Source organism: Dipteris shenzhenensis, chromosome 26, assembly GCF_047967505.1.
Source record: "Dipteris shenzhenensis isolate YYH24624 ecotype China chromosome 26, Dip_SZ_1.0, whole genome shotgun sequence".
In the NCBI taxonomy this organism is placed as follows: Eukaryota; Viridiplantae; Streptophyta; class Polypodiopsida; order Gleicheniales; family Dipteridaceae; genus Dipteris; species Dipteris shenzhenensis.
The window spans coordinates 37,220,263-37,245,890 of record NC_141621.1 but is presented as its reverse complement, the minus strand read 5'-3'; the positions used below and the strand labels follow the sequence as shown (position 1 = coordinate 37,245,890).

Genomic DNA, 25,628 nt, shown 5'->3' with positions numbered 1-25,628 from the left:
ATTCATATGAATCCAGGTTGCACATTGTGTGGCAATGCCCTCGAGGACTTTAGACATTTGCTACGAAAATGCCTGATGTTTCAGGAGGTATGGCAAAAGTTGGAATCCGTAGTTACATTCTTGGGGTTGATGGCTCAGTTTGCAATAGGCTTGCAGTGGAGAATCCCCTTACTAGGGGATACCTTTAAGTTCTCCTTAACATTGGCGGCTAATTGGCCATATCTTAGGGTTTCTGCGATCTTGGGAGTATGGGAACTTGAGAACATGAACATGCTTCACCATAGAGTCCAATTGGATTCAATGCTCCGGTGAGCTGAGTTGTGGTTAAGGTCTTTCTTTGAAACTTTAGTGGGGTTCGTGAGAGAGATGATTGGTGATCATTCACATGATCTTTATGGTTGAGGCCAACCTCCTAGTAGGGTAGGTGTCTTATGTGCCGTTCTCGCAGCATAGGCCAAGTGGTCTAGCCCTAGTGAGTCCCTTTTCAGGGGTTTACCTCCCTTGTAATCAATTTTGCACTTTTTGTTTTTTCTAAAAAATATACGTATTCTTGCTTTTATTGAATCTTATTTCAATGCTAAATTTAATGCATGTCAAAAATGATTGTCAAAGCATTGTATCTCTTTTTTTATCTTGTATATTTTATGAATGCTAAATTTAATGCATGTAAAAAATGATTGTTATATAAACATTGGTATTTATTGGCCTGCAGGTCTTAGTGAAGGACTCCAACCACTCCAACCAAAGAGAAAATTATTTTTGGGGGCTTTATTTTTTGAGTTCCCTTTTGCGATCCGCCTCTCGCTTGTGCATGCATGTGAGACATTTTCGGCAACAAAACCCCCACTAGCGCTCCGTACCTGAGAGAACACCGTGTCGTGAGAGAAAAACGTTCAATCTTGTTTTTTTACTAAAGTCTCGAAGAGAGAGTTAGTTAAGATGGAAGCTTTAGCAAAGGAGCCCCCTAACGTTGTAAGCATGATATGTAAGATCATGATGAGTAAATTTCTGAAGGACGAAGCAACGAGAGAGATTGAGGGAGGGGAAGTACGCAAGGTGCAAGGCGCAACGCAAGAAAGGAGGCATTGCGAGGAGTATGTGGTAGGTACTGAATGGGGACGAGAGATAAAGATCGACGCGAGGGAGATTAAAAAAGGCGATTGCGAAATGAAACAGGGAGGCAGTAAAATGAATGAAACCCTAAGAAGGTGATGCATAATGGTAACGTTATTGCCTTCTTCGAGCTTTCCTTCTTCTCCTACTCTTCTTCACACCTCTACGATCCACCACAGCAAATCCCATCTTCTCTTTCACTTTCCCAGATCTCCCCTACTTCATTGTAGCCACCACCGCAATGTCCCCGACTCGGACATCGACCCCGACCTTCCTGGCACCTCCTCGTCGACTGAAATCGCTCGTCTCTCCCAGGTACAGTGCTTCGCGCATATTGAGTGGCCGTGTTCTCATGCTTCGATTACAAAAGGGATATGGACTGCTTGATCAAGTCATCCTTGTAGTCGAACTTCCGCCCCTTGCATATCGTGAAGATCCAGTTGTGAGGATGCTACAATTCTCCGTGTTCTAGAGTGGTGTGACAATAAGCTTGCGCAAACGGGCTCAGTTTAGGATAATCGTCTCCCAAACCACATCTTGATCCCGCCAAAAGAAGTTATGCACGAATATTGAGCTGATCCATTCACCCTTTGTGAAAACACCAGCACATGCAAATGTACTAGGAATGACTAATACTTGGTTGGTTAACCACCAGCTTGGTGGAGCTCCAATTTAACAGCTTCCGGGAAGTGCTCTTAAGGATTGAAGCCACATGTTGCTCAACGGATATGTTAGTCGCACTAGTTGGCCGCGAAGCGTTTGAGAGCTGAAACGCATGATCGCACGATCACGTATTATTTTCTCTGACCGTGCGCGTCACCACGAGTCACATCAAGCTTCTTCTAAGCCGCAGTATGTCTTGCTGTAGCAGTCTGCTAGAGTTGGTCCTCGCATCTCCAATTTTCACCCGAGCTCCACGAATACCAATAGCCAAGGTAACTTGTATATGGTGACATGGTCTTCGCGAAAGATGTGTCTTCCAATTTTCACGTTTCTATCCCGTAAAAAGTGCTGATTGCCATGCAAACTAAGTTTGTACACGCAGGATCTTGACGCAATACTTGCATAGTGCAGACTATAGCAATGCAAGCTAAGAATGAGGCTTTTTTTCTTGCAGTAGGATGCTCGTGATTCGCTATGAGAAAACGTTACTTTTGAGGCTAAATATGGCATCTCAGATGCTCAAAAATGGAGTTATGCGATGAGAAGCATACTGGTAGTGGGACCAAGCTGAAAGCACATTTCTCTCAAACGTTAGATTTTGGTGTTGGTGTGTAAGCAGGTCCTCAAGGGATTTTCAACAAACTAAAAAGGTGGAAGTGCAAGGTAACATGAATCCTTATCAAGGACCTCCCAAATTGGAAAGCTATTCGACAAGAGGTAGGTCACTATAACAATGGACTTTGGTGTTTGGAAAACCAACTGTGAAGCTTCATGACACACAGTTGCAATGAGTCTCCCAGTGGGAGAAGTATGGCATTTCTACCCCAGAATCGATAGGGTTGATATCTTTTTTTTGGTAAATGTTTCGTTGTTTCTATTGTGTTCTTTCCATGTCTCTTTCATTGAATATTTGCTTCTTTGCAGAGACACATTGCCGTTAGAGTTTTGTTGCTGGATTGTAGTTTCGACCCATGTGAGAGAAATTGGAGCTTGGGCTCTCTTTCATACAAGGAAGAGAAATAGGCTCTCCACTATACTTTGGAGAGACTTTCACCTCGAGGGCTATCATTGAGGAGGCGAAGTCGAGGCACCATAAAGTCTATACTTGCTTTGTAGACTTTCATAAGGCATTTGATACTATCCCACGTTCCCGCCTGATCAGGAGGTTAGAGGAGTGGTAGCTCCCAGAGATCATGATCTGGGGGGTCATGAGTATAGCTATATGAGTTTGTCGGAGGGAGGGTGCTTGCCCCAGGAAGTCTATCAGATTGGGTTGAGAGCACTATCGGAGTGATTGGAGTGAAGCAAGGCTGCCCTCTCTCACCGACTCTCTTCGGGCTTTATATCGATGAGATTACATCCTTTGTAGATCGCCTAGGTTGAGAGGGTTCACTTCTGGCTGACTTGATGGTGTAGATACTGCTGTACGCAGATGACAGTCCTCATATCATCCTCAATATCTCCTACGTTCAGCCGCATATTTCTTCTCCTTGGCTTGGGCATCCTGTATATTCCTTTTTGCCAACTGCAGAAGGGCATCCATCCTCTCCAAGTCATTCTGTGCTTGCTGATTTTTCACAGCCATGTCACCAATTGAAGAAGGCATCCCGACCTTGCATCTGTACATTGCCTCAAACGGGCTCATGCCAATGGAGAGATGCATGGTATTGTTGCAGCGAAATTCAGCAAGTGACAACCATTTATCCCACATATGGCATCTTGCTGCGTGTAAGTGTGGGAAACCTCGGAAATGGTGCTGCTGCTGATTTTCTTTCATTCCAATCAGTCACTTTAGGCTTCTTCTCAGCCTCATTTGCATTCCCATATGTGCTGCCCACTGTCATCTTATATTTGCTGGCATATTTGGGCTCAAATACCTTTGCCAATTGGGTTGCACGCTCAATTATTTGAGGGTTATGTGCCTTCACATCTGCAGCAAGAGAAGGACTTAACCCATGGATGAAACGCAGCAGCTTTCCCTTTTCAGATACGTCCTGCACAAACAGGGAAAGCCTCCAAAAGCGTTGTAAGTACTCTTGGATCGTACCGGTCTGCGACAAGGTATAAAATTCAGCCAAGTATTGATCCAAGACAAGTGGGGATACAAATGTAGTGACCATCAATTCTTTGAAACCCCTCCAAGTGGTTGGTCTCTGGGGCGAATCCCTCATGTATCGCCACCATGTGTGGGCATAGTCCTACATATGCATACCTGCAAAAATGATGCGCTCCTTCTCATACTTGGGGTAGAAGTGTAAATACTCTTCCAGCTTCGTGAGCCACTCCTCCAACTCATTGGGAGTGCGAGTGTCCCCTTTAAAATTATGCACTGTGAGTTTGTCTTTCATATCCTTGGCTGCATAATTCTTGTGTGTGTAACCTCCAGAAGTGCGGGCATCATCATGCTTGAGGTTCACATAATCAGAGAAGGACATCTCAAGTTTGATGGCCTCAGGTAGGGCCTTGTATGCACGCAAAGAATCCGCCAACTTGTCATCAAAAGTGGCTTGCTGCCCACCACTAACTCCGTGCTGCGTAGTAGCTGCTGCCATTTGATGCATTGGTTGCGTCTGGCTATATGTGCTCGCTGGTGGAGCGATAGGTGCATGAACCTCGGGTTGGGTCTCTCTGCCAAATGCATCTCTTCGAAATGATGGCATACCAAAGGGCTGAGAAGAGGACTGACCTCTCTCCCAGGGGAGTGGGTTGCCATATAATCCAAAGCCAGCTCCGGCCATACTCGTTGGTGCGGTGAAAGCAGCACTAATCAGACGCACACCAAAGGGTTGGCTCAAAAGAGACGGATCAGCCTGCATAGATGCAGAAGGCTGTGAGCCAAAAGATGGCTTGACATCCTGCATGAAGGTGCTCTGTGGTACAAAAAATGCATCATCTAAGTCTAGATAATCCCCATGCTGGGGTACATGCAATGGTCCAGAAGGTTGATGCTCATAGGCACGGCAGGCAGTTGCCATCAAACCTTTGGGTGGAGCAGACAACACATCCTAATTGTCTTAGTGGTCCCCTTGCTGGGATGCGGGCTGCTTACCCTTATCCTACATAGCAATGGCAGTTGTGATGTGTTGACCAATGTGCTGTCCCATCTGGGCAAGAGCGGTATCCTGCATAGCCATGGCTGTGGTAAGCTGTTGGCTGAACTCCTGTCCTATCTGGTGGAAAGCACCCTGGAGCATAGAGGAAAGGGCATCCAGTAACTGTCTGCACTACTTGCGCTTCTCGGGATGCAGAAGAGAGAGGCTGAGTGGAAGGAACCTCTGTACCACTAGTGGATGTAGCCATTGTGGTAGGCACTTGCTCATACTGAGCAGCCTTAGCATTGTCATGCAATATATCACGAGGGGCACGTTTTGGTGGCATGGTGAGTGGCCCTGGAGAGAGGAGCTCGAATGTAGGCAAGGAGCAAAACCTTGTGTAATGAGCACATGAGATAGTGTGTGGAAACACGAAAATGTTGATGGAGAGGCTCGGAAGAAAGGTTGTCGAAGAAGCTTCAAAAAATGAGCCAAAATAGGGCTATGGAGAGCCCCTAAAGAGGCTGGAAAATTTTGAGTTTTTGCCTCTCCTTTTTTTGTTTTTTTTGGGGGGGGGTTTCCCTAAGTCACCTGGGACACTTAGGACTCCTAACCTAGAGACTGGTAAGATAGTTAGGGTGTTGACTTAGCGTAGCCCAACCTAATCTACTAATTGAACCTAGTTAGGTTAACCTAATTGACTAACTAAACTAACCTAGCTAACTAGACCCAACCTACCTAACTACTAACTTGTCCCACCCTACTAACTAAACCTAGCCAGCCTAACTCGACCTATTGACTAGCTCTAGTTAGTAACCCTAGTTAGGAACCTTAATCTAAGGTTGGAGTCGAAAGTAGCGTCACGGCGGCGGCGCATGGGCGTGTTGGGATTGCGAGGGCTTGGCTACGATTGGGATGCGCAGCTAATTCGTCACCAAGGCTGTTGGTCCGTCGATGGATGGATAGCTATGGGCATGGAGGATTTTTGGTCGCTAGTAGTGTCCACGCAATTGATAGCTAGTCGTTGAATCGGCCACGAGGAACACGCGGTTGTGCTCGGGTGCCACAAAATGAACAGGCAATTGATTATCTTACTCTTGTCTCCTACTAGTTGTCGGACATTAGGACACGGGGGTAGTCGACTGTTTCAAAGCAGTAGAAACATTGGATGCCCAGTAAGCTGAGATGGATGACACTATTGAGCGACTGTTACAACGAAGGAGATTAGCTTGCTAGTCGTTAGGGTGCCATGTTGTACGCCCGCAGCTTCAACAATCGGATGAAGGACTGATGATGGCTGAAATTCTTCAATACGGGATTCCTTGCATTGTGACTAAGCGGAGCACGAAGGTGCCATGGTCAGAGCTCTAATACCAATGTAGAAAAGGGGATAGGGACAGATTTGGAGAAAGGGGGGGATAGACTAACAAAAGGGAAGAGAGATAGGGGAAGAAGGGAGGAGAAGGGGTCGAAGAGAGAGAACGAGGTAGGAAAGAGAGGGAGAGAATGAGGGGGAGTAGGGAAGAGAGAGAGAGAGAGTGAGTGAGCGTAGGCAGGAAGGAGGAAGGGAGAGTAGATAGGATTAGATGTCACATCAAAAAGTACATAGTAGGGAGTGGATGGAGACTACAAGTGACTATGGGATCTAGGATGATTCAAAGTAAGCCCTCGGTCCCCCATTAGATTATATAGGAAGAGTTCGCCATGACCCCTCTCCAGGTTGATGCCATCTTTCAGACAATGACATTCATTTGGGCCTTACCCTAGTGGAGATTACGGAGGCTAGCATTGGAGTCTTCTAGGTGAGTGGCAGAGAGCGGTGTTGATACAGCATGGTACGCACGGGTATCCACATGGTTTGGTAGTCACGGCATTCATATGGATAGACTTCCCCTCTTTCAGTGCAGCATGGATGCACCACCCGAGATGATCCCACGAGATGAGATCAACCGTATCATACGATTGGGCCTCCTTCAGCTCCATACGTCTAGGGCTTGGGGGGGAGAGGAGTTCCCCACCAAGATCCAGTTCTACCATGACCACTTCATGAGGGTCTCGGAGCATGGTCTCGTCATCAAACCTCAGTACCTCGAGGATAGGAGAGTCTCACATGCACTGAGGATCGCCATCGGGTAGTTGCGAGTCTCATCACATTAGCTAAGGATTGAGGCAAGGAGAGTTGCATGCATACCTGGAGAGCAGAGGATTTGTAGACCGCTGGATGGGGGAGGTCAAGACAGAGGAGCACTTTCTATGTGTCTGCCCAGTTTACTATGAGATCTAAGGGTGACATCACTGCCTCTTTCAAGAGGGACATGGCTTTGGTCTGCTTACACGGCTGGTCCATTTTCCCACCAAGTTTGTGTTGGGCTCTATCTGATTGAGATGCGATGACAGAGAGATATACTGATACGACAGAGCAGAGAGTGGCAGGGGGTGATGCCGCAGGTCCCTGAGATTGACAGAGCACAGACATATGTTATATATTTCTATGCATTTGAGTCAGCTATCGGGGAGGTTAAGGGAGAGGAGCTTGATGAGATGAGAGCATCATGGATTAGTAGTGAGACCCGCCACGATGCTACCAAACGAGAGGCACACACTCCACATGCTACACGGAGAGTGACCAGAGCACGCACGATTGAGGTCCGATCCATTTCAGCATCATCCTTGACTTAGCCCATCGGATATAGAGATCGAGGAGACCACGCCCTCAGTTGCATTCATAGATAGCTCGACGTATACAGATACGAGAGCTCCTCACATCCCATCAGATAGTCACTAGGGTACTTGGATATGTGGAACTTGGGTGTGTACTAGGAGCGTCAGCTGTGAGCACCTGATACTCTTTTGCTATTTTGCTACTCAGCTATTTTGCTCACTAGTTTAGCACTTTAGATTTCAGCAAGGGCCTTAGTGAGCCCTTTGCTTCAGCCCATAGCGGCTTGTATGAGGTACTTTATGGTTTTGTACTTTGTCTCATAGGCCCGCGAGGCCTCCTGTAGATGTTAATACGTCTTTCTTTCTTTCTCTCTCTTTCCCATCTCTTCCTCTCTTCTCCTACTCCATCTCGCTCCTTCTCCCCCTTCCCCTCCACTCTTCTATATCCCTTTCTCTAATTTGCCCCTACCCCCTTTTCTACAATACTACGAAGTCTAAATGTATGTACAAAGAATATACATACCGATGAATCCACCCATTTGCATGCTTGCTTTGAAAACAAGCCAAGTACCATTTGGAGGCACGCACAATATCCAAGTATAAAAACCTTGTAGTGCCATATTTAGTGTCCTTGCTGATGGAGATCATGGTGGGGGAGAAGATGAGAAAGCATGCACATGGAGATGTAGAGACACAAGACACGGAACACTGATGTTGATTGATGTATTGCAAGTACAGTGGATGCCTCATTTATAGGTTGGACAAGCCTTATCTTCAACCACACATCTACCTCACACATGAGGTCACACAGGAATCAACTCAACCTAATCCAGCATGTACACATTCACACCCACATAGTGAGGGACACACTGACTAGGACTCTAGGCCTAGTTCCTACACACCTTGGCTACGAAAGTAACCCAACAAACCCCCCTTCGGAGCAAAGGTGGTAAGACCCAATAAGAAAAGAGAAGACCGAACTCACATCCCACCGCAATCTGCAAAGAGGAGGCCCTACCGTCCAACACCTCCCGTGTGACAACAAACCTCTTAGTCAACTTGCAACAGCCGTGGGGAACATCTCTTAGTCACCCCTTTCTCTAAACTGGGTAGAAGGTATAAATCCAAAGCCTAGAACTAAGGCTCTCACACAATAACGAATACAATCATTGGTGGGGGACTACCAAGGGCAAAGTATCCTTATTGACTCAAGTACACAAGTGACATCTAAGAAAGCCCAAGATTCATCATAAGAACCACCATCCATTAAGTTTGACATGGGCGGTAGCAACGTGAATAGCTCGGGGATCTCCTCTGCTTCGTCTTCAGCTGCACGGTTAGCATGATGCTTCTCTTGCTCTTTTTCTTTCTTCTTGAAATAGTTGGACTCAATGTGTCCCAATTTTTTACAGTATTTACACTGGATTCTTTTGTCCCTCTTCCTTTTAGTTTGGCTCAAAAGCTGAACTAGAGGCTAAGCTGTTGGCACTTAGATCTTCCGCGTTTCTTCTATCCTTATCAAGGAGCAATGCAACCAGATCTTCATAAGTGGTGACTGCCACACGTAGTATTCTAAGGTATGGTCAAAATGAGAAATACCACGCATACTTTTAATTTGTGAGCGGGCTCACATTTGAGACTAGCTAGTTGTTGAACTAGTGATCCAAACTGAGCAAATGGTCACTCAGTTCTTGACCCTTGAGATCGTAAACTTGACTCACTTTCAAATTTGTGATCTTATTGCCAAAAATGCCTTCAAGTTTTTCCCAAATCTGCTTGGTGTGGTCTTGAAGTTGATGCGGTGCACCAAGGAATCAACAAGTCTGAGCCTAACAATGGGTATGGCCTTCTGATTGCATTTTGTCCCATCTGAGCTGGAAGCTTCATCGTCTTCTCCAGATACAACCTCCCAAGGGAATCCAGTTTCCGAGAATTTTTCTACCAAACATAATGCTAGTTGATGAGAAGATAGTGCCATGAGAGTCAGGTGAAGAATCAGGAAACTGATCTGTACCAAGTTGTTGATGAGCGCAATGTAATATTGAAGATAGGAATCTCAGAGAAGAGCGGCTGTGTAAGCTGCAGTAATAAGTTGTGTTGCAAGAAATGAAGATGTTGGCTGCAATAACACAGTCAATTGATGTTTGTCTGATTTAAAGAAAGCTTTTGAAGTGCTTAAGAGGGAGTATGTATTAAGTTGCCACATGAACTAAGGATAGAAGCTTCGCAAAGTTAGTGAACCTTAGGAAAAACGATTCAGGAAGAGAAATATCCTCATAGAGATCTGTCGTCGTTGCAGAAAAGATACCTCATCACGGATTATGTCGCACGTAGAGTATTGTGTAGTCTCCTACTATTCCTTGCACCAGAGAAGCTCCAAAGGAGCTACAAGCAAAGAAACCATGTGGCAACCAAAGGAAATGGTGACAGGAATCTAGCCTCCTGAAAATAGCAGCCTAAAGCCACGTCTTCAACAAACCTTTGTTGGGGTAAAGGCACATTGCCACCCTTTTGTTATAGATATGACACCTATGACTGTCTTAAGACAGTCATAGGGTGAAAGCCTAAACCTAATAAAACCTATGAGTTTGTGGTGTGGCTCAACACTTCACACCCACACTTTTGTGTGTCTCTCTCTCTCTCTCTCTCTCTCTGAAACTCTAGAGACGTGTCTGCTGGGAAAACAGAAAATTGGGTGGACAGAATTGAAAAATGCTATTCTCACTACAGCCAAGTCAGTTTTGGGGTACAAAAAGAGCAATAAAGAATGCAAGAAAGGGCTACCATACAATGTTTGGTTTGATGCTGAGTGCAAGGCAGCTAGGAATGCACTAAAGGGGATCCCAATGGGGGATGAGAAAAGAGCAGCTGAGAAACAGCTCCATGCACTTACACGTAAAAAAAGACGTGCACATATTGTGAACAAGGAATGGACTGATGCAATTGATTTTATCAAGCATCCTAGAAGAGCATGGAAAGGAATTAAACAAAGGTCAAATGACATTATGGGAGATTTTACAGAAACACAGATGCTGGAATATGCTCAACAGCTCTACACACATCCCAAGGCTCGGCCCATGGTGAGCATACCTCTCAGCAGTAATACTCAGGGTCTTTTCTCATTGAAAGATGTACAAGATGGCCTCAAGAAAATGGTAAATGGAAAGGCAGCAGACACTCTACACCTAGTGGCTGAACTCATTAAGTGGACCAATGAGCACACGCAAAGGCACATAGCAATGGCACTAAATCAGGCTTTGATGCATGGTTTCCCAACAGAATGGCAAGAGAATTGGATCAAACCAATCTACAAAGGGGGTGACCGCAATCAATTAACAAATTACAGAACAATTATGGTATGTTCCACTCTAGCCAAACTATATAGCACAATAGTAGAGGCAAAATTGAGTGCTTGGGCAGAGAAAGAAAATAAAAGAGCAATGGGACAAGCTGGTTTCAGACCAAAACACTGTACAGTGGATCACCTAGTCACTCTTCGAGTTTTGATGGAGGAAAGCCGTCTCAAGGGGAAGCCACTCTTCTGTTGTTTCATTGACTTTAAGAAGGCATTTGATACAGTGCCTAGGGATGTGCTATGGGAGAGAATGGAATGCATAGGGGTGCCCGAGGAAATAAGGTTTGCTGTCTTTAGACTTTATGAGAAAGTAAAATGTCAACTAAAATGTAAGGATGGGATGTCACAAGAGTTCTATAGTAATATGGGGGTAAAACAAGGATGTCCGCTCTCACCCACTTTGTTCGGCCTATGCATTGATAGACTTGAGGAGTTGGTGAATGAAGAAGCATGTAAAGATGAGTTATACAGCCCTCATCTAGCAGGTCTCGTGATTTGGTTGCTTCTTTACGCAGATGATGTGGTTGTTTTCACTGATAGTGAAAGTAAGATGCAAAAAATTATGGATATCTTCAGCATATTTTGTGCAGAGAGTGGGATGGCAACAAAACTAAACTCATGATAGTCAAGACTATACAGCCAAGCAGCCCCCTCCAAATCTTATATAAAGGACAACCCATTGAGACAGTGCACTCATTCAAATACTTGGGTATTGAAATCCCCGCCAATAATAGATGGAACAGCTGTGTGCAACGGAGACTTGATGCAGGATGGGCAAAATACTTCCAATTTGAAAATGAGTGCAACAATAGCAATACGAGAAGGTGGCAAGTACGAAATATGATCTTTGGGGCATATGTGATACAGACAGTACTCTACGGAGTAGAGGTATGGGGTGGGAGTATATCTCCATCAACGTGGAATGAGATAGAGAAAATGCAAAAGTCTTTCATTAGGAGGCACCTGGGCATCAAGGCTACTACACCATACTCTTTGTTACTCCTAGAGATAGGATGTATACCCATAGAGCTACATGCTCTGAAGAGAGTACTCAGATACATCACAAAGGTCAAGTGCATGGATAATGAAAGGCTACCAAAGAGAGCATGGAATGAAAGTCAGAAGCTTCAAAAGACAAACAAGGGCAAGATTTTGACATCCGGATGGGCACAGGACCTAAAAAAATGGTTCAAGAAGTGGGAAGTAGAAGAGTATTTAAACTACTCTTCAGAGGAGATTGATGAAGAGGCTTTTCATTATGACCTGCTGAATGCACTACACAGGAAATGGCAAACAGCAGAAAACAAAGATAAATTTGAGTACTATCGCACATATATCAACCCCGAATATTGGTCAATTTATACAGGAAGGGAGACAACAACGCAGAAGTACATATGTACACCTATAGCAGTGCATAAACGGAGGGCTTTAGCCTTACTTCGCACCCGATCACACCAGCTGCAAATAGAAACAGGGGGATGGAAAAAGATGCCAAGGGAGAGTAGAATATGCCAACTATGTGATCAAGGTATGGTTGAAACAGAAGAACACATGGTAATGATATGCCCTCACTATGCACACATTAGGGAAGAGTTCAATCACCTCCTTGAGGGACATAACAAACTGGCTGATTTGCTGCATAAAGGGTCACCTTCAGCTTTAGGAACATTTGTGTATAAGCTCTTCAAGCATAGGAATCCACCTGAATCCTAGAAGGTGGTTTCTCTTTCCACCCTCCCATCTTCGGGAGGAGCTTTCATGTACTTGTGATATTGTATTGCTCAGGTCCCATAGGCCGGTTTTGGTCTTCAGAGGACGATAATATATTCTTCTTCTTCTTCTTCTTCTCTCTCTGTCTCCTTCGTTCCACTCCCTCACCCTTTCCCTCACAACTGGTATCAGAGCCTCTACCTCTCCCTCTCCACTCCGCTCTACCCCTCCCTCTACCCCTTCCTCTCCCCTCGGGCATCGCACCCTACAGCAGCGGGCAGCGCGCAGGCAGCGTGCGCGGGCAGAGCAGGGCAGCGCGCGCAGGCAGAGCGGGGCAGCGCGGGGCAGCTCGCACACGCAGCAGCAGCTAGCTGCTGCTAGCTGCGCACCGCACAGCACCGGCGGCCGCAGCCTACCAGGCGCGCGCAGCACGCAACACAGGCTGCTACAGCCTTTCGTACGGTCAGGTATGGTCGTCCGTACCGACTGTACGGACGCCGCCGTACGGTCGTTGTGTCAGGGAGGTACAGGTCGGATTTTTTGCTTTGGGATTTGTGCTCTCGCAGGTGCACAGGTACAGCAGGTACCCTGCACAGGTACAGTAGGTACAGGAGGCACATTTTTTTTTGGGGCAGAAGGAAACAAAGAGAGCACTCTGCTCTTCATTCCCGGTTGTTCAGTTCTCAAAACTGTGTGGCTGAGGTCCTCGTGCTTGAGGTGACTAGTGCCACAGTGTGGTGGTTGCACAGTTATTTTGCTTCGGGAAGGTCAAATGCCTTGATTTTGCAGAGGGCTTTTATGCTTTTGCTGAGTGCAAATCTCAGCTTTTGGGTGACAATTTCAAAGGGCTTTTGCTTGGAAGTTTATGCAGTGTATGCCTTGAGGCAGTGTGGAGCCAGGGTGCCCACATTGGTCTTGTTTCCGCAGTGTATTCAGTGACATTTCTGCAGGTCACATTCTGTGTACGACACCTTGAAAATTTTCAGTTGAGCCACGCTTGGCCAGGGCGCATCGAGTTTACTCGGTCCCTAACTGTCCATCGTTGACAGTGCTCAAAAGATTTTCTCTTCAGTGTTTGTACGTTGGGATCTGTGTTGTTACTGTGTACACAGGCCGTTTATGCATTACATTGTCAGGTGAAAGTGCCAGGAGAGCGCTGTATTTTGTATGCTAACTCAGTGTTGAGGTGTTTTTCACTTGGTACAGGTGTCAAATCAAGGGGCTTTTGCCCAGATTTTGCTTGTGAGCACTTGAGTTACTGTTTGAGACCTTCAGATGCCTTTTATCCCCTTGGCAGAAGGGTGATTGCTTGGGATTTGTCCCATTCTTTGTTGCAGGTTTGTGACAGGCTGAAGTGTTTGGAGCCTCTTTTCAGTGAACAAAACAGTGTATGACAAGTGGTTTATGCATATCAAATCAGTGCTATACCTCATCTGAGGTGGGAGAAGTGTCCAGGACAGCAGTGTTTTGTGCTTCGTCAGCTGATGATGCACTAATAAAGCACTTGTGGAACAGCTGCAGCATTCTGAAGTTACTGTTTTATGCCTATTTGAGCACGGTACAGTGTTTCAGAAGGTACAGTGACTGGAGGGAAAATTTTCTGTTTTGCTGCAGATTTTTTTTTGACAGTAAAAACAGCACTATTGTGAGTGCTCCTGGCTCTTGATAGAGCAGTTTTTCTGAGAAATCAGAATTTTATTGTGTCATTTTTTGACTTACAAGGAGTCAGATACTTTCCTTATCTGATATGGCATCAGGGGGAAGTGAATCTTCAATTCTGAACATAAAGAAATTGGAAGGGGCACACAATTATGCATTATGGGCAGAACAGTGTTTGAATGTACTTCTGCTAAAGAAGATTTCTAAGCCCATAAGGGTGAAGGGTGTCAAGCCATCTGGGATGTCAGATGATGAGTGGGAGGAGCTTGATTTGTCTGCTAGGGCTGCTATCATGCTCACTCTCAGTGATTCTCTTGTGTTCAATGTTCAGGCTGAAAAGACTTCTTATGGCCTATGGCAGAGGCTAGAAGAGTTGTATGTCCAAAAGAGCTCAGCCAGTAAGGTTTATTGGTTGAAGAAGCTTGTCGACCTTCGCATGAAGGAAGGTACAGCTATGACCTCACACTTGAGTGAGTTCAATGCCATCTTTACACAGCTTATTGCACCTTGATGAGGAGTTCAAGGCTACTTTCTTGTTGTGTACCCTCCCTGAGAGTTGGGACACTTTCAAGACCACCCTGTCTAATTCAAATGTCACTCTTATGTATGCTGATGTGGAGAGCTCTCTCCTTATGGAGGAGATGAGCAGGAAGAATAATGCGGGCAGCAAGTCTTCAAATGCTTTGCAGGTACAGGAAAGAGGCAGGACTCAGCAGAAGGGGAGATCTGTTGGAAAGTCCAAATCCCGCAGTCAGTCCCGCGGTAAAAAGGATATTGAATGCTTTTACTGTGGCAAGAAGAGACATGTGAAGTCTAAGTGCTTCAAGTTTATACGGGATCAGAAAGCCAAGAAGGCTGAGACAAAGGATGCAGGCAGTGGAAGCAAAGGCAAAGGCAAGGCCAAGGCAGATGACTTGGATGCAGTGAATGTTGTAGCAGAGGACAGTGAAAGTGACAGACATGATGTTTTATGCTCTTCTGCTGTAATTGCACATACATTGGTTATTGATGGCCATGACATGCACACCTGGCTCTTGGATTCAGGTGCTTCTTTTCATGTTACTCCTCATAGGGAGTGGTTTACTTCCTACACAGGTACTCATGGAGTTGTTCATCTTGGGAACAACTATGCATGTCAGATTGCAGGGATTGGCAGTATACAGATAGTATTCCCTGATGGACGCACATTTATGCTTGATGGTGTTCGCCATGTGCCGCAAATCAAGAAAAATCTGATTAGCACTGGCTTGTTGGATGACAGTGGTTACCACACCACATTTGGGGATTCCAAATGGGTGATTACTGACGGCGAGGTTGTAGTGTCTGAGGGTTATAAGAGTGATACCTTGTACCCTCTTTATGTTTCTAGTGTAGGTAATCATGTTGTTGCCATAACCGAGCTGCCAAAGGTTTCATTGTGGCATAGCCGGTTGGGACACATGTCCGTTAAAGGAATGCAAGAACTGTCACGTTTGGGTTATCTGCCGTCTCTTTCATTTTCAGATTTGCCTACTTGTGATCATTGCATATTTGGCAAGCATTCTATGACTCCTCATAAGAGGAGAACTCCCCAAAATAGAGCACCGCTTGATCTAGTGCACACTGATTTGTGTGAGATGCCACAGCTATCACTAGGGGGTGCAAAGTATTTCATTACTTTTATTGATGATGCCACACGCAAAGTGTGGGTCTATTTCTTGAAGCATAAAAGCGATGCCTTAGATGCTTTCAAGAAGTTTGTCGCTCAGGTTGAGAATCGGACAGGTCGCAGGCTGAAATGCCTTAGATCCGATAATGGGGGTTAGTATGTGTCACATGCTTTTGTACAGTTTTGCGAAGCTAAGGGCATTAAACAGGAACTCACAGCCCCTCATAATGCATCTCAAAATGGTGCGAGTGAGCGGATGAATCGAACTGTTCAGGAGAAGGTTCGATGTATGTTGTCTTATGCTGCATTGCCCCATGGCTTTTGGGCAGAAGCCGTGCAAACAGCAGTTCACCTAATTAACAGGTCGCCGAACAAGGCTTTGGAGTTGAAAGTGCCAGAAGAGGTGTGTTCTGGCAAGCCACCTTCATATAAGCACTTACGTGTGTTTGGCTGCGAGTGCTTTGCTCATGTACGCAAAGAACTGCGCACCAAACTGGAGCCAAAGTCTTTTAGATGCATCTTTATGGGTTATGGTGACGAAGGTGAAATGGGGTACAGGTTATGGGATCCCGTCAAACGGAAGATTATACGCAGCAATGATGTCATCTTTAAAGAGGATAGTGTACACAAAGAACCCGTGCAACCTGTGCAATACAGGAGAGTTGTTTATGATGATGTCGGACAGCAAAGAATGCCCATTAATATGCAGCAGCAGGCTGCTGTAGATAACCCTGTTCAAGAGGGTATACAGGCTGAAAATCAGCCAGACAATTTTGCCACACCACTGGATATGCCAGCAAATGGGGCTGTAGAACAGCCAAATATGGTGGTACAGCCACCCGTCATGCATGACGAACAGGCTAGACAGCAGCCTAATCCGGAACATTTTGTTAGGAGGAGCACCCGTGTACAACGGCCTCCTGACAGGTTTGTTCCAGGAGCCAATAATGTGGCTGATTTTATCATGCTGACAGATTGTGGTGAGCCTTCCAGCTTCAAGGAAGCTACGAGAAGAACAGAGAAAAGGAAGTGGGAGAAAGCCATGCAGTCAGAAATGGACTCCCTACTTCAAAATGATACATGGGACTTGGTGCAGCTACCTGCAGGCAGAAAGGTTTTGCCATGCAAATGGGTTTACAAAGTCAAAGTGGATTCAAATGCTTTACCGAGGTATAAGGCCAGATTGGTTGCCAAGGGATTTAAGCAGGAGAAGGGCATTGACTTTGATGAGATCTTTTCCCCTGTAGTCAAGATGACTACTTTGAGAGCAGTGTTAGCTCTTGTTGCTCATGAGGACATGGATTTATGTCAGATGGATGTGAAGACTGCTTTTCTTCACGGAGATCTCCATGATGAGATCTATATGAGTCAGCCAGAGGGATATGCTGTCAAAGGGAAAGAGCAGCTTGTGTGTAAGCTCAAGAGGAGCTTGTATGGACTTAAGCAGGCACCAAGAGAATGGTACAAGAAGTTTGATGCCTTCATGCAGTCCCAAGGGTATCATAGGTGTGAGACCGATCACTGCTTGTACACCAAACGGGCAAAGGATGGCAGTTTGATGCTACTCATTCTATATGTGGATGACATGCTGATTGCCAGCAAATCTCAGCAGGAGATTAGTGCTTTGAAGTAACAACTGCATAAGTCTTTTGACATGAAAGACTTGGGTGATGCAAACCATATTCTTGGCATGCGGATTATTCGTGACAAGTCCAAGGGACTTTTGTTTCTGTCACAGAAGGAGTACGTTGACAAAGTACTGCAGAGGTTTAAAATGGAGGGGGGGAAGTCTATTAGTACCCCGTTGCCTCCACATTTAAAACTCAGCAGTAAGGACAGCCCCAGATCAGATGATGATAAGGCTGAAATGGCCAAGGTTCCGTATGCATCTGCAGTTGGTTCTTTGATGTATGCCATGGTTGCCACTCGTCCAGATATTGCTTTTGCGGTGGGAGTCATCAGCAGGTATATGGCAAATCCAGGCAAGCGGCACTGGGAAGCAGTGAAAGGTGTCTTGAGGTATCTCAAGGGTACCAAAGACTTGTGCATATGCGATGGTAGGCAGGATGCATTGGTGCATGGTTTTACAGATTCAGACTATGCAGGGAATGCAGATAACCGGAAGTCTACTACCGGTTATATTTTCACATTTGGAGGAGGTGCTATCTCATGGGTGTCTCGGTTGCAGAAATGCGTTGCACTGTCAACCACTGAAGCTGAATATGTTGCAGCTACTAAGGCTTGCAAGGAAGCAATATGGCTTACTCGGCTGGTGGGAGATTTGGGCATTACAAGAGATATGCCAGTTTTGCATTGTGATAGTCAGAGTGCTATCATGTTGGCAAAGAATCCGGTCTTTCATCAGAAGACCAAGCACATAGATGTGAAATACCATTTCATCAGGGAGGTACTGGAAGACAAGCGGCTTGAGCTTGTGAAGGTGCATACTGATGATAATCCTGCAGATTTGCTCACTAAGAGCTTGCCTACAGAGCGGTTTGCACATTGCCTCCACATCATGGGATTAGGATGAGACCATTCTTATTTTATGGTCTTGTATACAGTAACTGTATATTGCTGTAATTTTTATTCTTTTCTCCCCTTTAGGCACATTGGCCTTTAGGTGGGAGGTTGTTGGGGTAAAGGCACATTGCCATCCTTTTGTTATAGATATGACACCTATGACTGTCTTAAGACAGTCATAGGGTGAAAGCCTAATCCTAATAAAACCTATTGAGTTTGTGGTGTGGCTCGACACTTCACACCCACACTTTTGTGTGTGTGTCTCTCTCTCTCTCTCTGTCTCCTTCGTTCCACTCCCTCACCCTTTCCCTCACAACCTTAATATAAGTCTCATAAAGCTACTGATGAACAGCTGGGGCTTTAATCCGAAGCCTTTGAGGAATGACGCTGCATTGCCTTTGCTGAGAAGAGTCACGAACCAAGAATAGCTAGAAGTCTCCTTCTCGCAGCCCACAGTTTTCCAAGAAAAAACTTTTTGAGAAGAGACCATTTGCATAATTTTTTGAGAAATGAAATCTGTCGACATTGTGGAAGACTCAGTAGAAGAAACGTTGCAGAAGAATCAAGCTCCCAGTAAGCCAGATAGTGGCAGCAGGAGTTCAGGGCATCAGCTATGGCGATGAACTCTCAACCACAGCTCCTTTCTAAGATGACGTGACATCTTCAGAAAGCCATGATATGGGACAGATTTGAGCAGCCCATCCCTTCCAAACTTCAAGAGAACTCTCAGGTAGCAAGCGTCCCAACATGACAGTCTCTTGATGGCGAGGAGATATCCTTCAAGCCAGGCAGAACACGATGTGGTGAAGGTTCAAGACAACGACGTGCATATCGTCAATGTCAAAAAAATGTGAGAGTTTGAGATTTGGCAGACGTGGCTTTGGCACGAGCAATGAAGGTGTAGAGGCCAAAAAAGCAGTGATACGAGAGAGAATGCATCTTCTTGTCTGGTTATTAGCAATTTCTTAGAAGCAGCTCGACATCCTTCTGCAGATGACATGACCGGATGAACAGTAGAGAAAGTGATGACAATGGTCTGCAGATAGGAACATGATGGAAGATCAGAGTAGAGCAGCATCAAGAGCTGGTTGGGCTGTTGCTTGCATGGGCTGAAAGAGAATGTGCTCAGGAATTGTCAGGCTGAAGCTCAGTGTGAGAGGAGAAAGAAGATAAAGATCATAGAGGATCTTCCTGCTCTGATACCATTTGATGGAGATCACGGTGGGGGAGAAGATGAGAGAGAGAGTATGCACATGGAGATACAGAGGCACAAGACACGCTGTGCACAGTGTACCACCATCTAGCAGCAAGGTGCTGACCCCTACCCACTACAAAAGTGTTCTCCCCCCTCCTTGTGGCGATTTCAAGACACTGTCAGCCTGTGTGCTCTCCTACAGCTTCAGTGAGCTGCGTAGTGATGCCCTGCAAACAGATCTCTTTGCTGCTCTGGTGAACAGCCAATGGTGAGGCACTGTTTGCTCCTTGCTCCTTGACCTCCTTGCTGCTTCTGTCTGCAGCCAATGGTGAGGGACAAGTCTCCACTATTCCTGTCCTCCTTGCGGTCCTGATAGACAGCATGTTCTGAGGCATGAGTGTCCTTGTGTGCAGCCCAGAAGCTCGCAACACTGAATGAATGAACCTCCCCCCTGGGGCTCTTTATATAAGGCTGGATGCCTTGCCAACTCAGCCAACCCAGTCTGTAGACTGCCGACTGGCCCGACCCAGACTGCAGGCATAAGTCTGCCCAATGACCTGGACCTGACTGCAACATGGCAGCTGTACAGTCTGCGACCTGTTCTTGGTGCATTCCACTCACCCTGACCTGCTCTTCTGCTCCAAAGTGTGCCCCTGTTCTTTGCGCAGATCTGTAGGGCTAGAACGTGGCCTTGACAACTGATTTTCGTTGCCTTTGCAGGACCTTCTCTGCTCCAGGCTGCTGCTGCATCTGTCACAGTCTTCCATACAGTTTCTGACGGCAGCCTTTGTTGTCATGCTGCCCCCATGGAAGCCCTGCCTTCCATCCCAGATCTGCCCCCTTCTCTGCCCACGTGGCATATCTCATGTGCTGCTGGTCTACCTCTCGTAGTTCCTCCTCAATTGGGGGAGGTGACCCCTAAAGTTCCAACAATTTTATTGTTCATTACTTTTGCTTCTAAAAACCTTTTATTATAGTAATGAGCATAGACTAATAGGAGTCCCTATGTGTATTGAGTGCCTTCTTTTTTTGAGTTTGATTGTTCAATAATCATTTTTTGGTAACTAGATTACTACAATGGTAGAGTGTTTAGAGCAAAGAGTGGAGTTTGTGGTGCAGTTATCTTTGAATATCCCGTGTCATTGATGCAAATTTTAAATAATTACCTTATCTGTTGGCTCTGTTATTTTAAATGAAAGGATCACTATCTAGCTAAGTCAAGACTCGAAGGCATCTTAAAGTATTGCATCCTCTTTTTTTGATCCAACACACTTAATGCTGATCGAGCTTCATTCCCTCTTTATTTGTTCCAATACACTTAATGCTGATTAAGTTTCATTCTCTTGTAAATTGTTGTGTAGGCATTTTCAAGACTGCCCTATGTCCCTTGGGATTTTGGCTCCGTGACAACTACAATGGTGTCTTACTTGAGCATCTTGCACATCCCAGTAGGATTAGGGGGGCTTTCGGTTTTGGCAGAAATTCTTCATGCAAAAGAGCTAGATTCCCAAACCAAGGTTAGTGCTGCTTGAGGTTTAGTGCATCAATATTCTAGAAGCACATGATTTATTATCTCACAAGTCCAATATCTGATTGCAGCACAGTTTCAGTTTTCATATCTTCATACATTTCATCTGCATCCCTTTTAACCTTCTTTTATAGGCTTGGGCTAGCAAAAACTTGAGCTAGCAAAAAGCTAGACCCGCTTTTAATAGCTACTTTTAAAAAAAGACTTTCTTGCTTTGGCCCACCGTGGGGCTACATTTTAAGCCTTTTCTAGAACCTGGTGAGGTCTTCTTTAATGGCGCCATCTCCCTAGTGCTTTTTGGCCTCGTGGGACCTGATTTTTGGCACTTGCTCCATCATTTGCGAGCTCTTTTGCACTTTTTCAAGTCCTACAAAACACCAACACTTTAACCCAATAAAGGTTAGCGAAATGCATGCATTCCTAGTTCTTGGACTAATGCTAGTCCCTTGTGGGCAACCCCATAGTTCTCTTTTATCAATGCAAAGCAAAAGTCAAAACAATGAAACAATGCAAAGCAAACTTTCTTTGCCCTTAGTCAATCTGATAAAGACTCCTCTTTATTTCTTGGGAGAAATACCAATTGGTGACATCCCCTCGGTTTCTAATAAGTTGTCGTCGACTGATAAGCTTCTTGATACAGTTGCAAAACTTGAGGATACTTCGAGAAGTGCTCCTCTCTTTTTGTACTTGGCAAGGTACCCGCGTGTAAGCTTGTCTCGGGTCCCTTTTCTTCTTTGTGTGGTACACAGTCTGTTTGCTGGAGGATCTCCTTCATCTCCTCCATCTAAAGTGGATCTTGGAATCTGGTAACATTCGATCGTTCACCTAGATCGGTCTTGTGGCATTCTCTGTTCCTTTTGGCCAACTCACCTTCCAGGGCACCAGGCAACCACACGCCCCTCTTTCTGTATCTAAAACACTTGCTTTTCGTACGGAGATTCTTGTTTTTCTTTGGCATATCCTGCTCTTAAAGAGCATTGGGAAAGCCATACGCCCTTCTTTTTTTGGCAAATTCAAACTCTTATCCATGCCCTTGTTTCATGTGGAGTTGACGGCTTTGCCTTTCACAAGACACTCTTGCCCTTTATGCTAGTGGTGGAAGGAAAGTGTTCCAAAACAGTCATAAGACTCTAATAATAGAAATCCATCATTTTTTTCCATACTTTGCTCATCATCTTCCTGTAGATAACCTCAACAGTTCCGTAATAAGATGTGCTGCTTCTTCCAAGGGCTCTATATTCCCTCGACTTCTTTGGCTGCAACTCCACCTTTAATTCCCAAATAAGAGAAAGAAACACTTGGCCAATGATCACTTGTACCAATACTTGAGCACACCAGGCTCTAAAGACTTCTCATGTATGAATAGTGTTTCCTGGAAACAAATTCAAGAAAACAATCGACTATTCTCCTTGCATTGCTATACAAGGGTTAGATCTTCACAAGGCAAACTTTATCAACATAAAAGAGATACTTAGCCTTATATATTTCTCGGAGCCTTTCTTTATTTTCTTTTCTTGAGAGACCCCTCGAGTCTTCTCTCATGGAGTGATCTGCAGATAGTATATTCCTGTTTCCAAGAAGTGTGAACCTCTTCTTGGGATTGCTTTGGAAAGAACTATTCTGAGATAGATTCCATTCACTGCGCAAGTGCTCCCAATTCTCAAGGTCTTCTTCCTACCAAGCACTTACCCTGCTGGTCAAATATAAACGTGTAGGGTTCTCAAACTTTCCAAAAGGACATATATTTGACAAATAAACTGTAAAACTGTGTCATTTTGGCCATAATAATCCATGAGAAACCATAAGAGTTCTTGTATAAAACAAATCCCAATGGAAACTATTGAATAATAGAATCCTGAAGAAAATATTGGGTCAATAATGGCCATAAAACGCTGCCGTATTGAGGGCTGGTACTTGAGCACGTCATGCGTGATAACAAGAAAACAACAAAACTGAATATCATGATTCATAACTGAAATCCTCTGGAATGAGATAGCTGGAAACATATAACTGTGTCATTAATGGAATAAAACCAGATTCATAACTTCAACTTAGAACGTGCTACCCTCAAGTGGGTTTGTCCCGAAATCTCCAAGTCACTTGTTCTCTCTTGTATGAGAACTCTTCGATCTATGCTTGAATCATATAAATTAGGGGCTTTGGGGTGGACTGAGAGACCTTTTTTTGGGGGGGGGGGCACTTGAGAGGACCACAAATCATATAAAGGCCAACTGCGTATTTCTCAATATCCATGAAACATATCCATATTCCTTTGCACTGAGAAGACTGCAAGTCTATAATCTTGATTGATAGGAGAAACTAGTTCCATAATGGAGACATCATAACTTAGATCTTCCAGGGCTTGAGATAATATAACTTAGAATAAATACGTGTGTGAAAACTGATTTCAAACCTTAACTGAAGTCTTGGCCTCGCCATAAAGCTTTCCAAAGTATACTTGAACTGTTAATATTCTCCTATATTCATAACGGACATGCGACTTTACCAGTCACGGAAATCAATTCCACAGCTCTATATTTCTTCGCCATGTGTTCTTGCTATGTCCAGTACTTGGATGAAGAGTGCTTCAAGATCCATGGGAGTATATCCGTCATATCTAATCAAACCAAGTGTGTGTACTGCGTTTGTTTTCTTGAAATAGACAAAGAGAAACAACACACTTCTTTTCCTTGTATCGTAGTACGAGGATTAGATCTCAATCTTAATAAACATCAGAGAAAATACTTAGCTTTAGATGTTCAGCAACAAACCTGAAACCACTCGTCCAACGACAAGCTGGCATACTTTGGTTTCTTAGCACTTCCGCCCAGGATCTTTGAAGGAAAACGTAAGATCTTGCATGAGGGACCATAGAAAACTTCGGATCTGTATCCCATAGCATGAAGAAAAAGTACATCCTTGGCTGATGATTGCCCTGTATATACATCTATCACAAACATTCTGCATAATATGCTCCGAATATATGTTTCTTTGTTTCCATTACTCAGCTACCTTGTGATTGGAAAGAATTTAGAGTCGCAACTCTCGTGCTTTCTGGGGTCGGCCATGATGGACTCAAGAGTTGAAATAGATCAAGGCTGGACTTGTTTTGAACCTTGACGGGCCTCTCTCTCCTCCAATAAGACTACAGAATCAACAACTTAATCTATCCGTGCAAATTAGTCGCTCTTCCACAAATTTCTCCTGTTCTTGGATCATCACCACCAAGAGAAGTGGTGAACCTTTGCTCTGATACCACTGAAACTGGACCAGAAACCCTTCCTACCAGACCCGACTTTGAAATTCATCCACACATCTTGTCAAAGGAAATCGTTTTATGGGACGTGAATTTAAATTGTTTGGTTGGCATCATTGTCCAATGCCTTGCCATAACTGCATCTTGATTGAAAGTGCCAGAATTAGCTTGGACTTGGCTAATCTGCTGAACTGTGTTAATATAAGCACCATCACATCACAAGCCTTTATCACAGACTAATTCTCGAGTCATGTGGTTCACTCTATGGAACTATATAATAACCATGTTTACACGTGCGTACCCCTTGTCTCACAGATGAAGTTTTTAAATTTGTCCTTCAAGAGTTTGCAGGGAGACATATTTAACGCCCTGTCTATGTACATAGCCAGGCAGTCTCCCTTGTCTTATCCCAACTTTTGGAGCTTGGTGGAGCCACCTGGCTTTTAAAATCATCTTCAGAGCAAGCAAAGAATTCTTTCCAGTTCAATTTCAAATTTACAGATATTAGTGGAAGCAGAGGGTGGTTGGCAACCTCAGTAGTAGGGATTGCTATTATACTTCTGGTGATGGAAGCTACATCAGATATTACTGGCATAGATTCTTATTCAGAGGTAAACCTTCAACAATATGTCCAAAAAAGCATGGCTGTGAATTCTTGCAAGTGTCGATTCCATGGGACTTACTTGAACGTCTTTTGCAATCTTTGTTGTTGTAGGGTGATGGCAAAGTGGAGGCTCTCAAGGAAATGCTTTCTGGCAACACAATTACCCAATTCAGCACGTTGTTGGTGTCTTGTATATTGACCCCTTGCCTGGAAGAAGTTGTATACAGAGGATATTTACTGCCATCATTGGCAACACGTTTTGGATGGCAGTCAGCAGTTGTCATGAGTGCTATAGTATTTGCCATGGCACATTTTGATGTGCTAGGTGCACCAGCAGTAGTGTTTGTTGGCTGTATTCTAGGAGGTGCTTACACTTGGAGTGGTAATCTTGTGGCTAGTTTTTTGATTCATGCTGTCTATAATGCAATTGTTCTCTTGACCTAATTATATTAGTTCTTGTTGAATTTTTTTCTTCTTGCCCCAAGAGGTTTATTTGTAGATCTTCCAACTGCAATGGGCACTCTACACTGCAATTATGCAGAATCTCTTTTCGAATGACGGATGATCGGGATTAAATTGCAAATGCTATATAAGTTGAAATGCTTTTGCTGTGTTTGCATTCGTGGGAGCTATGAAAATTCAGACATTAGGAGGTTTCAATCTGCAATGAGAATAGGCAGC

At 44.7% G+C, this 25,628-nt stretch overlaps 1 protein-coding gene across 4 annotated transcripts; it reads left to right on the top strand.

Moving 5' to 3' along the window:
* Positions 1 to 1,000: 1,000 nt before the first annotated feature.
* Positions 1,001 to 25,628, top strand: LOC147885024 (CAAX amino terminal protease family protein). Of its 4 annotated transcripts, XM_087397814.1 has the most exons (7): positions 1,001 to 1,208; positions 1,323 to 1,428; positions 1,985 to 2,048; positions 2,396 to 2,439; positions 20,921 to 21,076; positions 24,733 to 24,954; positions 25,059 to 25,628. In XM_087397814.1, exons 1-7 carry the CDS (start codon positions 1,168 to 1,170, stop codon positions 25,389 to 25,391), a joined length of 966 nt encoding a protein of 321 aa, XP_087253940.1. In that variant the 5' UTR covers positions 1,001 to 1,167; the 3' UTR covers positions 25,392 to 25,628. The 4 variants fall into 4 exon arrangements, with proteins under 4 accessions (XP_087253940.1, XP_087253939.1, XP_087253942.1 ...); XM_087397813.1 differs by having other exon boundaries at positions 1,001 to 1,428; XM_087397816.1 differs by lacking the exons at positions 1,985 to 2,048; positions 2,396 to 2,439.

Excerpts from the sequence above, each read along its gene's own strand:
- LOC147885024 (XM_087397813.1), top strand. The coding sequence starts at position 1,219 with ATGGTAACGTTATTGCCTTCTTCGAGCTTTCCTTCTTCTCCTACTCTT. Across the intron at positions 1,429-1,984 it reads AAATCGCTCGTCTCTCCCAG|TCTGCTAGAGTTGGTCCTCG; the intron begins GTACAGTGCTTC and ends TTGCTGTAGCAG. Across the intron at positions 2,049-2,395 it reads CACGAATACCAATAGCCAAG|GTCCTCAAGGGATTTTCAAC; the intron begins GTAACTTGTATA and ends GTGTGTAAGCAG.